General features: G+C 53.5%; 6 protein-coding genes across 6 annotated transcripts; 3 read left to right on the forward strand and 3 right to left on the reverse strand.

Moving 5' to 3' along the window:
- Window positions 1-626: 626 nt before the first annotated feature.
- Window positions 627-1,757, reverse strand: ALT_3802 (DUF4050 domain-containing protein; the record flags this gene model as incomplete). Its single annotated transcript, XM_033563283.2, has 1 exon — window positions 627-1,757. The coding sequence occupies one exon, from the start codon at window positions 1,755-1,757 to the stop codon at window positions 627-629; it is 1,131 nt and encodes a 376-aa protein (XP_033419174.2).
- A 525-nt stretch (window positions 1,758-2,282) lies between these two features.
- On the reverse strand, window positions 2,283-5,153 carry ALT_3803 (ATP-binding protein; the record flags this gene model as incomplete). The annotated part of the gene is made up of 1 exon (XM_033563282.2): window positions 2,283-5,153. One exon carries the CDS (start codon window positions 5,151-5,153, stop codon window positions 2,283-2,285), a length of 2,871 nt encoding a protein of 956 aa, XP_033419173.2.
- A 1,985-nt stretch (window positions 5,154-7,138) lies between these two features.
- On the forward strand, window positions 7,139-9,528 carry ALT_3804 (LIM domain-binding protein; the record flags this gene model as incomplete). The annotated part of the gene is made up of 4 exons (XM_033563281.2): window positions 7,139-7,406; window positions 7,485-8,332; window positions 8,395-8,682; window positions 8,737-9,528. The coding sequence occupies 4 exons, from the start codon at window positions 7,139-7,141 to the stop codon at window positions 9,526-9,528; spliced, it is 2,196 nt and encodes a 731-aa protein (XP_033419172.2).
- Window positions 9,529-10,686: 1,158 nt separating this feature from the next.
- On the forward strand, window positions 10,687-11,632 carry ALT_3805 (urease accessory protein UreG; the record flags this gene model as incomplete). The annotated part of the gene is made up of 3 exons (XM_033563280.2): window positions 10,687-10,862; window positions 10,928-11,026; window positions 11,092-11,632. 3 exons carry the CDS (start codon window positions 10,687-10,689, stop codon window positions 11,630-11,632), a joined length of 816 nt encoding a protein of 271 aa, XP_033419171.2.
- Window positions 11,633-11,880: 248 nt separating this feature from the next.
- On the reverse strand, window positions 11,881-13,553 carry ALT_3806 (WDR46/Utp7 family protein; the record flags this gene model as incomplete). Its single annotated transcript, XM_033563279.2, has 2 exons — window positions 11,881-12,855; window positions 12,921-13,553. The coding sequence occupies 2 exons, from the start codon at window positions 13,551-13,553 to the stop codon at window positions 11,881-11,883; spliced, it is 1,608 nt and encodes a 535-aa protein (XP_033419170.1).
- Window positions 13,554-13,921: 368 nt separating this feature from the next.
- On the forward strand, window positions 13,922-16,471 carry ALT_3807 (small subunit rRNA maturation protein TSR1; the record flags this gene model as incomplete). The annotated part of the gene is made up of 3 exons (XM_033563278.2): window positions 13,922-14,030; window positions 14,099-14,559; window positions 14,624-16,471. 3 exons carry the CDS (start codon window positions 13,922-13,924, stop codon window positions 16,469-16,471), a joined length of 2,418 nt encoding a protein of 805 aa, XP_033419169.2.
- Window positions 16,472-16,671: the final 200 nt, after the last annotated feature.

Genomic DNA, 16,671 nt, shown 5'->3' on the forward strand with positions numbered 1-16,671 from the left:
TTTGTAGAATGTAACTGCTTTTGGGGGTTGTGAGAGGTGATGTAGTACCTGTGGATAATATATATATCTGGGTTGGGCTGGGAGATGGGAAGGTATATGGGCGGGTCGGTGGACTTACCCATGGGCAGATTAAGTCTGAGATTATCTCATTGAGATGTGGTCATATTGGTATGTGTAGAGCGACTGATTGTGAGGAGAGAGTTTTTCGTGCGTGTTCTAATGGTATGGCGGGTTAGATAGGAGATATGGTTATTATGCTGCCCGCGGGCATATGATCTTGGAAATTAGGTATAGCCTAGTTGATGCGGGTGGATCGTGCTTTGGTTCGTGCTTATGGCAGTTATCGAGTCGAATACCAAGGTGATTTGGTATAGTGGTTTCGTGCTACAGAGGTTATACCGGCCCATATATAGCACTGAGTCGTCCATTTCTGATCGTCACATAACTCATGACAGTAAGGAGGAGAAGAAGAAGACGTATCATAGACAGAGTAAAACATAAGCCACTCCAGATGATGCATCCTGTTCGCCAAAGACCGTCCATAGCACCAGTCCAATGCAACCCGAACGTGAAATCCGAAGTCAAAGTTCATCACAGCAGACGCAGCAGAATCGCAATCTAGAAACTCATTTGCTCGGATGCCCAGCACCCGGAGGGTCAGGCGCTCCATCCTTGGGCTGCCCGTCGTGCCCCTCGGGATGACTGCCATGACTCGAGCCGCGGCGATGGAACGGGTTCGAGTGGAAGCCGGAGAAATGGAATACCTTCTTCACGGCGCCGACGACGCTTGAACGGCGTTTAGACTCGTGAGATCCCTGTGCATCGCCTGCGGCGCTGCCGTTCTTATGCACGATAGAGTCATCCGGGAGGACGATGGAGGTCGGTTTTGGGGGCCACTGGCCGTCGGACTTCCATCCCTGCACCATGGCCTTGACGACATCGGCGAGGTTGATGGGTACCGTGGGCGTCAGCGCCTGCACCACCACCTTGGAGTAGATAGACGGATACATGGCAGGCGTGATTGAAGCGCGCACGGGGTTGCTTACGGGGATGAAGGATGGGGCGACAGGTATGAGGGGGTCGCGGTCTTCGCCGGCAGACGGAGGTGGTGGTGGAGAGACAGGCTCTTCATGCGAGGACAACTCTGGGCCTGGTACGGCCAGGCCCGTCTCCGTTGATTCCTTGGCCGCTTCATCAAGTGCTTGATCCGCCTGCGTTTGCTGCGGCTCCCCTTCCTTCTCAGCGATCGCAAGCGAGCTCCCCGTCCGCGCAACAAGATCAGCCGTCCCGTCCCGCTCAGCACCCGTAGCCTGTGTCTCCCCCGGAGTATGCACGGCAGCGCCTCGTTCTCGGTCCTCCGTCGCCAAAACATCCTCCTTCAATCGCGCCCCCGTCCACGCATCGCGCCTCTCAACCCACGTCCGCAATCCGATATTCCACCGCATCTCATCTTCCTCCAGCTGTCTGCGCCGCTTGCGCCGCCGCTCCCGCGCAGTCACTACCCGCGACGAATCGGACGAGTCACCGTCCAGCCCTCCATGGCTATCTGACTCATCCTGTGGCTCTAGTTCCGACCCGGAGCTGTCGTATTCGCGGAGTCGCCATTCGAGCCATTGCTGCTCGGGGGCGGCGGGGGTGGCCGATGCCGGCGCGCCAGAAGCGGCCGACGACGGCTCAAAGGCCCAGTCGTTTCGGACGACTTCAAAGACGTGCCGTTTTGCTTCTCGGATGGCTGCGTCGCGTGCCTCTGCTGACATGGTGGGAGGCTTTTGTGTGAGGGAAGGGGTGGTGAGGTGAGGGGAGGGGCTGCGGAGGGTCGTGTGGGCTGATCGACAAGGTATATTAGAAACGGGTCCGAGCACGCCCCTTGCTGTGACCCACGTGGAACCCGTAGAGCACAATATTAGAGACAAGGGGTTCCTAGAGTGGGAGAGGTGTGTTGTGTGTGGCGGAGTTGCAGCAACTGAAGGGGGCGGGAGATGAGATTCGACGATGTCATGGCGACAAAACAAAGTCCAAACTTTGTGCGTGATGGCTCCGGCAGATCAGCCGTCAATAGTCGATACGTTTATCACTGCACTTCATACTGTATTTAAGAGAAAGAGCACGCAGAATATGATGAATATATACTCTTTTTTAGGCAGAATACTAGTACAAGTCCTATCTATCTATACCATGTCGCTAATAGTACACAAGTCGTCACATCAATCCCGAGTCCATCCCATGTATTTCTCCTAATCCAAACGAGTATTACCCAAGAATTCAGACCAGATGGAATACGTTCAAGTCCGGACACGTGCAGCATCCGTTTCAGTCTGCTCCGTACCGAGAGGCATGAATCCCCATCCGGCGCTCTTCTTGCGACGGCCTTTACGGTCACCGTACTGCTCATCGAACTTCCTGATCGCCGACAGCGAGGACATATCTTCGCTGATCGACGCGCTGATCTCTTCCATTCCGCGCTCAAAGTGCGCCCGAGTCAATATGCGACGCGCTGGATATTGGTACGGCTCGGGGCCTTGATGTTTGGCCGCCAGGTCGTTCTCTTCTCGAACGCAGGCCAGAGCGGCCGCAACGCAGAGATTCTTCAGATCAGAGCCGGAATAAAGAGGAGTTCGATGAGCCAGTTCAGCTAGATCGACCGACTGATCGAGCGTCTCGTCCTTCAGGTGGATCTTCAAAATGGCCAACCGATCCTGCTCCGTGGGGAGGTCCACAAGAAGTCTCCTTGGGAGACGGCGAAGAACGGCGTCGTCGAGATCGAATGGTCGGTTGGTGGCAACCATGATAAATGCAGACATGTCGTTCATTCCGTCCCACTCTCGGAGAAACTGATTGATGAGCTCCCGATGCGAGGTCCGACTACTGGCTCCCGTTCGGGAACAGAAAATGGCATCTGCCTCGTCGATAAAGACCACACACGGGCTGAGTTTCTTCGCCAGAGTGAAAATGGCCTTGACGTTCTTCTCGCCCTCGCCAACGTACATATCGTACACCTCGGAACCGCTGACCTCCAGAACAGTCGCACCACTCTCCCGAGCAACGGCTTTTGCAAGCAGGGTTTTACCGGTACCTGGCGGGCCGTAGAGCAACAATCCTGGAATTTTGTCCGTAGCCAACACCCCATATGTGAAAGCCTCTGGCCGGATGAGGGACAGCGAAGTCAGCGTCTTCAGAGCATCGATGGTCTCTGGTGGGACATGGACATCGGCAAATGTTGTCCGGATATTGTTGGCATCGACAACGCCATTCAGCAACTTCTTCTCGTGGGAGTTGCAGGTTTTACGCAAAGAGTTCAATAAACGCTCCCTATCGGTACCTGTCTCAAGTGTGGATTTTGGCGTCCTCTCTCGTAGCCAGTCATTCTTGGTTTGGTCCGTCTTGTGCATCATCTCAATACCACGCTGGATGTGTTCGAAGCCCAAAGGTTCGTTGGGGCCGACGCTTCCAAGGGCAAGTGTTGTCGCCCAATGGATCTGGCTGTAAGGCCAGTAGCGCTCATCTAAACCGGACTCTTTTACAACGGACGGAGATAGTGGCCAAGAACGATTTTCGAAAATGGCATCTTTGACTGCAGAGGCGCTCTCACTCAGTCGAGTACGAAGCATATCCTGCATGTGGCGAATGTTGATGTCCAGCGTACGTCTCTTGCGGTCCTCTGTAAAGGTCTTTTCCACCACTTTTGACTCCATTCCCGGTGTAATGACCAGCATTTGTGAGAAATGGTCGTCAAAGGCATTTTGCATGAGTCTCGCTGAGTCCGAATCGGGGCTGACTTCCTGCGCCGAGGTGCCAATGAACAGAACTCGAGTACCGGCCTTTCTCCGATCCATGATAGCTTTTTGCAATAGAGTAATAAACTTAGCACCTTCACGTGTCGCCTGGATTTCCCCATAGTCCTGCACCTGCACGATGAGGTCGCGAACGGCGGCAGCCTGAGCCTCCGACGGCGGTTCTGTCTCAGATACTGGCTTGGACCGCTTGCTGGGTGAGCTAATTAGCTCGTGAACAAGTCGAAGCCGCCTATCTTCGACTCGATCACTCGGGCTTTGTGCCGCCGCTGTACCATCCAGAGGCCCATTGAATGAGGTCATTAATGACTTGAGCCCAAGAATACTCGGCAATGGAATATCACCGTTATTACTCGCGCTCGAGATTGTGATAAATTTCGCTCCCTTTAAGCCGGGTCGGAAATTCCTCGGCGGCACCGGAGCGTCGATAAAGTCAGTGTCGTCTGCTTCACTCTCGTTGAGGTTGTCTCCCAAATCCTGCCACGATTCAGCAATAGACGGCCGGTAGACCTCGTAGCCTAGCGACCTGATAGGCGACGTCGCCCCGCTATCCGCCATGTCTTGCTCACTGCATAGCTGAGCAATGTCCTGAGCATCCAGGGTCACAACATCGGCGCCTAGCTCCTGGGCTAATCCTTTCACCACCGCATCCAAGAATAAGATGCCATCCGCACCCGGGTATTGTAGAACGAGGTGCGATTTTTGCGCCGAAGGTTCTTGCGCGTATTTGGGTGGTGGGAGTCGTAAGCCTGCTTTTGCAGACGCGCATAGCTCTTCCCATAGCGCTTCGCGTAGGACATACCGATGGCCTGTGTCGCTTTGTGTCTGAGATGGTAACGGGTCGCCTCCATCACCACCCTGGGACTGGACATGCGCTTCCGCGTTCTTTTCCTCCGTTTCTAACCGACGTATCTCAACCTGTTGTCGGGCCTGCGCAACTGTCTGTCCTTCAATACCATGCAGAACAGTATTTCGTTCACGGAACCACTGCGGGACAGTTGCTACCGGAGCTATGAGATCTTTGCCTTGTCTCCGGTTCCTTAACGCCCTCCGTACACCTGACCCATAGGGACCCGGATCTTTCTTCACCACTCGTTCCGTTGGTGTCGCCGGACTTATCGAGGCAGCATCTTCGGACGGGGTATGTTCCGAGTTCAGTGCGGGAATATCGTGAGCGACGCTTTCCGGAGGCGAGTTGCGAGAGTCGCTGGGATCAGACGGTGCGCTCGACAGCCATTTTGGCGTCAGATGAAGGCGACGCGCAGACGAGGCGAGAGTCGGGGGGTAGCGGCGATGGGCGACGAAGCGGCAGGGTCGGGCGAGGGACGTAAGTAGCCTGCCCTGTACCATTGACGAATACATCCGGGGCAAGTGCTGCCACCGGAACTAGGGTATGAGGTTATGCTGAGTTGCGAATCGCAAACGTCTGCATCAACCAAGTCGTGAGCAAAGAACGTTTGTCTCAGTTGCTCCGATGCTGATCCTTTTTTGCCGACGGAGAGTGTAGTCACGTGATATCACTTGTACAGGTTTTGTTTGATGGCTGACAAAGATGAGCAAGCTGAACAACGCTTTGCGGCTTGGATTTTTAGATATTTTGTGGTTTTGCAGGAAATATGCATAGCAACTCAATTGGCCTACAGTCCAGGATCACATGTACAACCTTGGTTGAGCATTTTCAGAGCTACAAGGATGATCTACAGAGTAAAAATCAAGGGTAATAATGGGCTGACGTATGATCGACACTACCTTACATGGTTTTCATGGGTTGTGACCGTACATCGGCGAGAAGCGGAAGATGTATAGGATTTACTATTACTAGATCCAACAATGAAACTGAAGTCAAGATGACATTGATGACTATATAGCGGCTGTTCTATGTGATGGCAAGGTAATTGAATCCAGGTGGACAATGTAACAGTATGGTTCGGCTCAATTCTTCGACATTCGATACCGGCACTACACTGATCCGAAGTTAGCAGATAGTTCGGACTATATGGCATGCAAACACAGAGCAATTGAGATAGTTCTCAGACAAAATATACTGGCAAGTAGCAGACCAACCGGGAAAGGGAGGTCCGAAATGTCTCGTCAAGGGCGACTCGGAGAGTAAAGAAGTAAAAAAGGGTTTGTCATCTTCGAAGATGTATTCCATGATCACAATAGGAAGAAATGGAAATAGTAGACTGACCTTGTCAAATGTCCCATGAGGGGATCTTCAGATGTGACCTGATCTGTTAGCAGTGGTATGACTATGCATCAGGATGTAGAACCAATGCATTGTGATTCAGCCTCCTTCTGCACACCATTACAATGACCCAAGCATTTCTACATGGATCATCCAATCTTCATATTCAGAAATCGAGAAGTTGAGAGATTTATTGTCGACAGCGTTGAGAAGATGAAACGGAAGATTCTTTCTGTGGGAGAGAAGAAGGCAGAATAAAAAGAAAAGAAACAGCGGGAACAAGCAACAACCTTTTTCCGACAGTCACGTGCTACCTACCCCATACGGACTAGCGGCCTCTCTGATTCGCGCTGGCCGACGGTCGCCGTCCAGCAAAAACGAAAAGCCTCAAAGGGACGGGGGACTCTAGTGTCTGCCTTTCTTCTGATTTTTACCCTCTGGTCGATCCCCCCCTAACCTTATCCACCTTGACTTGGGGGCAGCTTTTCTTTGAAAGTTGTACGTGGTTTGTATTGTTCGTGTTTTTCGATTTTATCCGATCAGTCAGTCCCCCAGCGTTTGTTTTCTGGATCAAGAAACGAGCGATCATCGAACCTGGCGATCGCGACGGGGTGCCCGTCTGCCTTTCTCTCGCTCTCACTCTCTCGTTGGCCCCTAGCCCCTCCACATCTCCGTCCGGCCTCCTAAACCCATCCCAATCGTTATTGTATTATCCTTTTTATTATCGCAACTCTGGTCTGGCCCTCGTTATTCGACAACTGACCCAATTTCGGTTTTCGATAATATAGGAGTCGAGTGGCCTGGTGGCTAGAGATTACCAGGGCCCTTTTGGATCAATCCATGCGCCAACGACGCTTGTCTAATTCTCAACGATAACGACGCAGGTTCGGTCGCCCGACTGCTGCGTCTTGGCCTCCGCCCCGACGCTAAAAGCGGCCTGTCGTTCCTCCACGTCAAAGAGCGCGCTCTTTTTGACTTCTGACAGACGTCCGCCCTTCAATCTAAATTGTCGATATTCTTACTTTATTATTTTATCCACCAGTCCTGTCCCATCCTCAGTGTCACCATCTCTCCCTTTCACCGATTTTAGGAGTCCCGATCTCGGCGACTTCGCTGCATAGCGATGATGATGGCGCAGCCATTTCCTGCCCATCAAGGCATGCCACAACATCCTGGCCTGCCGCCAGGTCATCCAATGGCCCCAGGACAACATCCTAACGCTCATCCTGGTGCCGGGATGGTGCAAGCGGTGCACCCGGGCGTTTCGGCGCCAGGAGGGCCTCAAGTCACTCAAGGAGGACAGATGATGGGAATGCCTCCAGGCGCTGGAACGACAGGCCCTGGTGGTCCTGTCCAGGCTCATGCACTTTCTCATCTGGGGCCTGCGCAGGCGCATCTGTTCCAACAACCGCAATTTGCTCAAACATGTACGTCCTTTGTTTCTTTGCTGAACATTTGTCAACCCGGAGGGGGTAAACTGTTCTTGCTGACTTGATTTCAAATAGTTGCCAATAACCCTCAATTGCTACAACAACACCAGCACCAACAACAGATCCTTCGACAGCGCATGATGTTTCAGCAGCAGCAAGCAGCTCAGCAACAGCAGCATGCAGGTCTTCCAGTGTCATTACCCAATGGCACTCAGGGTTTAAACGCTGCTCAATTAGCCGCCATGCAAGCGAATTCGGGAATGCGACCGGTAAATCTACAAATGCACCTTCAACAAATGCCTCATGGCCCTCAGAACATTCAGCAACAGCAGCAACAGCTCTTTGCTATGCAGCAGGCTCAACAAGCGCAACAAGCACACCAGGCGCAGCAAGCTCAACAAGCCCAGCAAGCCCAGCAAGCTCAACAAGCCGCCGCCGCCGCCGCAGCAGCAGCGGCGCAACCCGGTCAGCATACACCGCAGCAGCGTCATGCGGCACATCCCCAGAATATGCATGATGCTCAAAGTGTAACACCTCAGCCGCAACCTCCACCACATCAAGGAAGCAGCACGCCTCAGTCGAACCCTCCTCAACCTCACTCCAGTCAGCCTCAGCAGCAGCCAGGTGCTGTTCCCCAACCGCATCCGACACCAAACCCGGCCCCGCAACAGTTGCCGCAGGCTCAGCAACACGGCCAGCAGCCCCAACAGCAGCAGCAACCACTGCAACAGCAGCCCCAGCAACAACAATCACAACAGGGACAACCGCAAGGCCAGCAGCAACAAATGACTCCACAGGAGGCTCAAATGAAGGCCCAGCAGACTCAGAATCAAGCCGCCATGATGATGCAGCAGAGGATGAGCATGAAAGGCACTTCGATTCTGGCCTTGCTCACTTTTGCGGAGCATCTGAGTAACTTTAGCGTACGTCGTAATTTGTCGCAATATGCGAGTGCTGGTTAGAGATTGTGCTAACTTGACGACAGAGTCGCGGCGAAGCCCAGGATTTGCTGTATTGGCAAGCATTTGTCGATAAATTCTATTCTCCGGTTGGCGTTCTCCGACAAGGGGTGTACAATCCCCAAGCGGGTTCGAAACAATTCGAGATCTCGACGCCGGCCCTAGCACGGTATTATCTGACTCAATTTACGAGTAGAATCCGTCAGATTCAGATGCTGGTTGAAGGTGCGCGCGAGAGAGATTCGCCCAATGGTGGTCGCATTGTGGAGAGTCGCAGGACGTCGTTTATCTACTGGTTCACCAATGATTCTCAGGTTTGTTTTACTATTCGCCTTGGTTTTGGGGATACGTTTCTAACTTTTCGAAAGCTATTCACCAATGGGACACTTATCGCTCACTTCGATCACAATAACAAGATTGAGATGCTTGACATTGTTGTGATGAATCATACCGAGTATCTTCCACGGAGCCAGCTACAGGCGCTGGAGTTGTCAGAGCAGAGACAGAGCCCGAAAGTCTCCAAGAATATGGGCAAACGGGCTCAGCAGAAGCAGGCCCAGCAAGCCGCACCGTCTCTGCCCGAGTCTATGGTGACGGCAAATGGGGTGCCAACGGCGGTCATGAGTTTCTTAGAAGTGGCGGAGACCATCTCGCATATGCAGATGCTGTTCCAATTCTCCCAGCAAAACCCGCAATTTTCGCCTCCTGAAGCACTACGGAATCTGGTGAACACGCTGCAGAGCCAAAATCCCAATCCGGGGTTCATGCCCAGCCCCATGAATCCGGCAATGCAGCAAGGCCAGAATCTACGAGGACCCCAAATGAACGGACCCAATCAGTTCGCATCCCCAGCAATGGCTCATCTCGGGTTGCCCGCTCAAGGCTCTCCTCACCTCTCGGCCCACCCGAGTCCGGCCCAGAGCCATCTCGCCGGCCCTCCTGGCATGGTACAACAAGGGCAGATGCAGCCCAACGTTGGCCAGGCCACCAGTGCTAGTGCCAGCCCGCAAGTGACCAACAAGCGTCGACGGGCCAGTACCGTCAAGGTGGAGAACGACGATACTGGTGGTCCCGAAGTTAATGGAACTGCTCCCCAAGGTGCGGCCAAAGTTAAAGCCAGTCCTCGGGTCGGCGGGAAAAGACAGAAGGGTACTGCGTAATATTAGAGATGGGTTCCGTTTCCGCCTGGGTTCATTCATCTCCTTTCTTGTCCTTTTATTGATTCATTACCGTTCCATTTCAGTCTCAAGAAGCGGGGAACTGGCGTACCATAGGATACCTGTTTGAGGCTTTTCTTGCTCATCTTTTTTACGAATCTGGGTGCGTTTCGTTTTCATCTCGTCGCTTGAATATATCGGATGGTGCGCTTTTTTATTACATGTTGTTCGATTCCTTTTTTCCGCTCTTGCATCGCATGCGATTCCGCTAGCGACTACTCGGTACCGGTTGTCTTCATCACACCAGCGAGATGGATGGCACCATGTCCATCTCTTGTCCTGAGTCGCAAGTTGAATTCCCACGGCAATTTTTCACGTTGAATATGAGGCCTCCTGATACAAAGTGATATCAGCCTAATGTACTTTATCTACTTGGTCGTTTTTACATCTGAGGCTTTTGGCTTGGACTTGTTAAATCTGGATTTGGATCGCACATTCTATGAGCTTTTGCTTTCCTCGACGATTCCGAGGAATGATATCTTTTTTGGGTCTTTGAGCTCGATTCCCAAGCGTTGACAATAATTGACATTGAACGCTAGTCCGCTTGCTTCTGATATCCGTGCTATACAGTCCATCTTTTGATCTGGCGTCAGGTGCTTGCTCTGTTGAAGATTCGCTTCTCTGCTTCGTTTGCTTGCTATAGCTGTGTGACTCTAAAACGGGGATGCGAACGAATAGCCATTATCTTGCTTCTGACTTTGACTCAGACCGTGGCCCTGTAGCTCTTCTTACAGGGATCGACGGACTAGATTTGCGGGACCAATTTACTTATCGGTGATATGCGCCACGTTCTTTAAACATGTGCAGACAGACGGGCGGTTTTTGCTATGGCTTGCGAAGACTGAAATATATAATTAAGATACAAATTCGAGATGACTTTGGCACTATGAATCAAGCCTTATCAAGGGTTCAAACAAAGTAACATGTCTCATGTAATGTCATCGGAGTCGGCCGCCTTGGCCACGTACCCCCCATGCAGCTCTATCTGGGGCTGCCCCTCACCCTGGAGATAAGGAGCCCCCTCCATGGAGCCCACCACTTTTCTCGCCTTTCTGCATTGGAATTTCCCTTGCACATCACTTTTAACCAACAGAAAACACCATGTCGCACTCCCACTCCCACGACCACGGCGTGAGCCATTCTCACGATGACCCCTTCAACGGCCACGGCCACTCCCACGAGATCCTCGACGGGCCGGGCTCATACCTGCAGCGCGAGATGCCATTGATCGAAGGTCGCGACTGGAAGGACCGCGCCTTTACCATTGGTATTGGAGGGTGAGTTTATCTCACTTTACGTAGGCTTAGTCTACGCTATATACTAACGCCCCATTGCCATTCAGACCAGTCGGGTCCGGCAAGACCGCGCTCATGCTCGCGCTCTGCCATGCCCTGCGAGACGAGTATAATATTGCTGCTGTGACGAATGATATTTTCACCCGGTGAGTTTGAGTTGCTATTCCGCGGCTACTGCTATACGCAATACTAATTCGTGTTTAAACAACAGCGAAGACGCCGAGTTCCTCACGCGGCACAAAGCCCTCTCGCCTAGCCGCATCCGCGCCATCGAGACAGGCGGGTGCCCGCACGCCGCCGTCCGCGAGGACATCAGCGCGAACCTGCTCGCGCTGCAGACGCTCCAGAAACAGTTCCAGACGGATCTGCTGCTGATTGAGTCCGGCGGGGATAACCTCGCTGCGAACTACTCGCGGGAGCTGGCGGATTTCATCATCTATGTGATTGATGTCGCGGGGGGTGATAAGGTACCCCGTAAGGGCGGGCCGGGGATTACGGGCTCGGACCTGCTGGTTGTGAATAAGATTGATCTGGCGGAGGCGGTGGGGGCAGATCTGAAGGTTATGGAGAGGGATGCGGCGAAGATGAGGGAAGGGGGGCCGACGGTTTTTGCGGTGGTGAAGCATGGGAAGGGGGTGGATCATATTGTGAATTTGATTCTGAGTGCATGGAAGGCGAGCGGGGCGTATGAGGTTAGTTTGGAGAGGTGGAAGAATGGGGCGCCGAAGAATTCGGGGAGTGTGGATGAATAGCCTCGTTCTACGATTGAGCGGGATTCATATATGACCAGGATGCATCTTGTAAATGTACATTCAATGACTGATGACGAGGACTACAAACGACTGTCACTTTTGCCCCGTACCCAACCTTACCAACGCCCGGAAAATGCAGGAACAAGCTTTGAACCGATGGTCCATGAAACTGGGTATCTATCACCTCTCGAGGGAGATGAACAAGGAAGCAATCAACATGCAGCAAAACATCCAAGATTTGACGCAAATCAAATCCCCTTCTTGGCGAACCGCGCCAACGCAGGACCCAGGTCCTGCCGCTCGGCACGGAGCTTCTCCTTTTGCCGGGCAGCGTGCTCCTTGCGCAGCATCTCCGCCTTGACGCGCTTGTCGTCGATGACATTGCGCCGGCCCTTCTTGCGGAGGTACTTGCGCAGGGCGCTGTTGCGGCCGCGGCCGCGGTTCTTGAGCTTCTCGATGGGGTCCTCGGGCCGGCGGTCGAGATCCTTCTCCTCGCGGTTCTTCTGGTCGCGGATCGTGTCCAGCTTGCCGACGAAGTTGGCGTCCAAAGAGATCATCTCGGGCTGCAGCTTGTTGAGCAGCGCGCGCACCTCGGCCTCCTGGCGCTGTTTCGTGTTCTCGTACGGGTTGACCTCGAGCGCGTCGAAGTTGGGCTCTCCGGCGCCGGGGACCAGGATACTGGCGAATCCCTTGTCGTGCGCGACTCCCAGGATATCCTCGTATGGACACCAGCGCAGGTTCTCGATGCGGTGGCCGTCCCCGCCCCAGGCCATGTAGGGGCTCTTCACTTTGCCCTGGTCCGCCTGCGCAGCGTCAAAGAGGCCGCGCCACACGCTCACCTGCGTGCCCCAGCCGACTGCGGTCAGACCGCGGTCACTGATCGAGACCGATGCTCCGGGCTGGTAGCACGAATAGGAGTGCACCTCCCGGAACATACGGATATCCCACACGCACATCTTCTGGTCCTGGCCCGTCGACACCATGTACCGTCCTTGTCTGTCCACCGCTAACGAGCGAACGGGGCCGCGGTGCACGAGTGCTTTGACGAGGTTGGTTTGGGAGTTTGGAGACCACAGCGTAACCGTTCCATTCTGATGCCCGACGTGCATGATGGCGTTCCATGGGTTCTGGCAAAGTGATGTCGGGGCGCCGAGTCGTGTGGGCAGTTCTGCGACCATCTGGCCGGTCGATGTGTCGGTGTATTTGAGATGACCGCTCATTTGCTGTGAAGACATGTGTTAGCAGTTTCAGCAATTTCCAGGTGTTAGATCCAAAAGGTCAATCTTACAGCGCCAACGAGAAGGAAATGGTATGGGAGAAAATCGAGGAAGACGGGTTCGATATACTTGTTGAGACAGTGCAGCTCGACACCGGCGTGGTCGTAGATGTAGACGTGCTTCCTTTGCGCAACCGCAAAGTACTGATTGTTGTGCAGCCATCTAGCATCGCGAACTGTCTCTCCCAGTTGCAGCTCACAGCCCAATCTGCCATTCCGCCAGTCCATCGTCGCAACGTGCCCTTTCCGACCAGCCAAAAGCAGCTCCCGACCGTTCCTTGTGTAGTCCATCCGGTATGGGCCCAAATCTTCCAACTTCAACTCGAATCCCTTCTTTGCCGTCTCGATAGCGACATTGTCGCGGATCTCGTCCTGTCGCACCTTGTACGTCCGTTCCAGTTCCCCTTCAGGCTCCAGGAATCCCGCCTCATGCTCGAGCAGAATTTCCGCATCTTTTGCCTTGAGAGCGGCTTCCTTGAACTTTGCCTCCACAGCCTTCAGATTGCTGCGTAGCTTCCTATCTCTCACGCTCTGTACATTGATGGGCTTGCCCCGTCCGTAGGTTTTTTGCGCTTCGACTACCCGTTTGCTCTTTTCGCGCTTGCCGGTCGGCGCGACGGCCATCGTCGGTGCGGATTCAGACATTTGCTTCGATCCTCCACTATTTCAGGTAACCTAGAAAACTCAAAGGAATAACTGGCAGAAATTGAACTGAGCGAGAAGTATTGCTGTCTGAGAGATGATCGGAGGTAAGGTTATCTGCGGGTCTTGAAGGAAAATTCATGCCAAGATTTCACGCTCGCTTGCCCACCAACTTAAACTAATAATTTTTTTCTCTGGCAGAAAAGACCCGCTCTCCGAGATCTTGTCTATCGTCCAACGGCTTATCGTGCTAGATAGAGTCTTCTGAGATTTTCGTCAAGGCTCTCTTTTGAACAAAATAATACTTTGTCTATTTCTATAGCAAACTGGACTCTCTTCCTTTTCGTTTCAAAGGGTCCAGCGGTGCCAACATGGCGCCCACCCAGACGGTGCATCATCACCGCTCAACTACCAAAACATCCCACAAGCCCTATAAGTCCAAGCATGCTTCAAAGAGTGCTCTGAAGGACATCAACAAGGGTATGATTGCATTAGACCGCGTTTAATATTACTGCTCTGGAACGACTCTAATTGCGATGTCTGATCAGGCAAGGTCGAGCGGGGTACTCGCAAAACCCCTCACCAGCAACTCATGTCGAAGCTCGATCGTCGAAACCAGGCTCGTCAAAAGCAGCAGCTCAAGCATCAGGAAAAGACACAGGCCAACAGTATCTTCACCGGAGCGAACGGTGCCCCCCGCCATGTTGCCGTTGTGCCGCTTTCCGTCGATGTCGACGTCGCTGCAATCCTCCGGTCTCTGAATGAAAGTGTGGATGTTTCGGCTGATGTCTCCGCGGACACGATCTCTCGTGTGCGCATTGATCGCTTCAGACAGAGCCTGCAGTATATTCCCGCGAAATATGACCTGATGGGCGCTTTGGATGTGTGCCGCATGGCGGATTTCGTCGTGCTGGCGTTGTCCTCGGAGGTGGAGGTAGAGGAGCAGGGGGAACAGCTACTGAGATCGATTGAGGGCCAGGGCATTTCAAATGTTGTGGCCGTTGTTCAGGTATTTCGAGATCGCTGTCTTGGATTGTCAGGATGGTAGAACTAACCGCGGGATTACATTCTAGGGTCTCGACAAGATCAATCCTCCCAAGAAACGTCCGCAGGTGGCCTCTTCCCTCAAATCATTCATCAACCACTTCTTTCCTTCTGTCGAAAAGGTCCTGTCTGTCGACTCGAGACAGGAATGTTCCAACGTCGTCCGGTCCCTGTGTACCGCAACACCGAAGGGTATCCGCTGGCGGGATGAGCGCAGCTGGATGCTGGTGGAGGAGATGAAGTGGCCCGAGGCCACAGGAGAAGTTGTCGACGATGTTGTTCTGACCGGTATTGTTCGCGGAAAGGGACTAAAGGCCGACCGTCTCGTCCATATCCCTGGATGGGGCGACTTCCAGATCGACTCGATCACTGCAGCACCACTCCCGAGTGCCCGAGCCAAGCGCGATGATGCCATGAATGTTGATGAGAATGAGGCCCCACAGGTTCTGGATGTTCCCACCGCTGACCGCGACGACCTTGCCACCGTGGCTCCCGAGGAGATCGAGATGGAGGAGGATGATATCTCTGTCGCCGAGACGGAGCGTAAGGGTGTCCTCCTAGACGACCACCATTACTTCTCCGATGACGACTCCCATCTGCCCGCGCGCCCCAAGAGACTGCCCAAGGGTACGTCAGAATACCAGTCGGCATGGTTCATCGATGATGTCTCCGACTCTGGCTCCGACATTGAGGAAGAGGAGGAACAGGACGAGGCTATGGCTATGGCTACGGATACCGCTGGGAACCCCGAGGACGGCGTATTTCCGGATCGTCAGGATGCTATGACAGAAGCTGGACCTTCTGAGTACCCTCAGTCCGAGATGTTCCTTGACCCCTCGCCGGAAGACGAAGCTCAGCAACTGGAAGAGTATCGGGCCAGTCGCCGCAAGGAAGCGTCCGAGGACCTGGAGTTCCCAGACGAAATCGAACTTCATCCTAATGTGCTTGCGAGAGAGCGGCTGGCTCGCTTTAGAGGTCTGAAGAATTTCAAGACTAGTGCTTGGGAGACTGCAGAGGACCGTCCGCATGAACCAGAGGACTGGCGCCGGCTGTTGCAAATCGTGGATTACAAAGGCGCCAAGAACAGAACCCTCCGTGAAGCTCTGGTTGGCGGTGTGAATCCTGGCATAAGGGTTGATGTCCACTTGCGTGGAGTGCCATCCTCGCTCCGTAACCGCCGGCAGCCCCTGTCTCTCTTCTCTCTTCTCCGTCACGAACACAAGCATACCGTAGTCAACGTGAACATGCACCTGAACTCTAGCGTTGAGGAGCCCCTCAAGTCCAAGGAGGAACTCGTCGTTCAATGCGGCCCCCGCCGTCTGATCGTCAAGCCGATCTTCTCTGCTGGCGATAACACCCCGAATAACGTACACAAGTTCGACAGATTCCTGCACCCCGGCCGCAGCGCGATTGCTACCTGGATTGGGCCTCTCACATGGGGTGCCGTTCCCATCCTCGTTTTCAAGAGCAAGCAAAACCAGGATCCCGAGGTCCTCGACTCGGCCGATGCCGACGCAGAGGCCCCGATCGACATCGACAACCTGGAGCTCATCGGCAAGGGCACCGTCGTCGCCCCTGACCAGTCCCGCGTTGTCGCGAAACGAGCCATCCTCACGGGTCATCCGTTCAAGATCCACAAGCGAGTCGTCACCGTCCGTTACATGTTCTTCAACGCGGAGGACATCAACTGGTTCAAGGCCCTGCAGCTGTGGACCCGGAGAGGGCGCAGCGGTTACATCAAGGAGAGTCTCGGTACGCACGGTTACTTCAAGGCTACTTTCGATGGCAAGATCAATCCTCAAGATTCGATCGGCATCAGTCTGTACAAGAGAGTCTTCCCCCGGAAGGCCCGGGCTCTGGAGGAAGTTGTTGCTTAGATTGGTGCTGGCATGGAGGGTTTTATTTGATCAAGTTTACATGAAGGATGACATGATACCACAAAAGTTACATTGCATCGTTGGATTTTTCGCGAGGGCTCACAAAGCATTTCCACGTTTCCACGTATATAGACGAAGCATAAGACCCTAGTTGCAAATTCAGAGCGTCATAGCTGGATTCGCTCCGATATATCGTTGTT

This window comes from Aspergillus lentulus (assembly GCF_001445615.1).
Source record: "Aspergillus lentulus DNA, contig: Alt08, strain: IFM 54703, whole genome shotgun sequence".
In the NCBI taxonomy this organism is placed as follows: Eukaryota; Fungi; Ascomycota; class Eurotiomycetes; order Eurotiales; family Aspergillaceae; genus Aspergillus; species Aspergillus lentulus.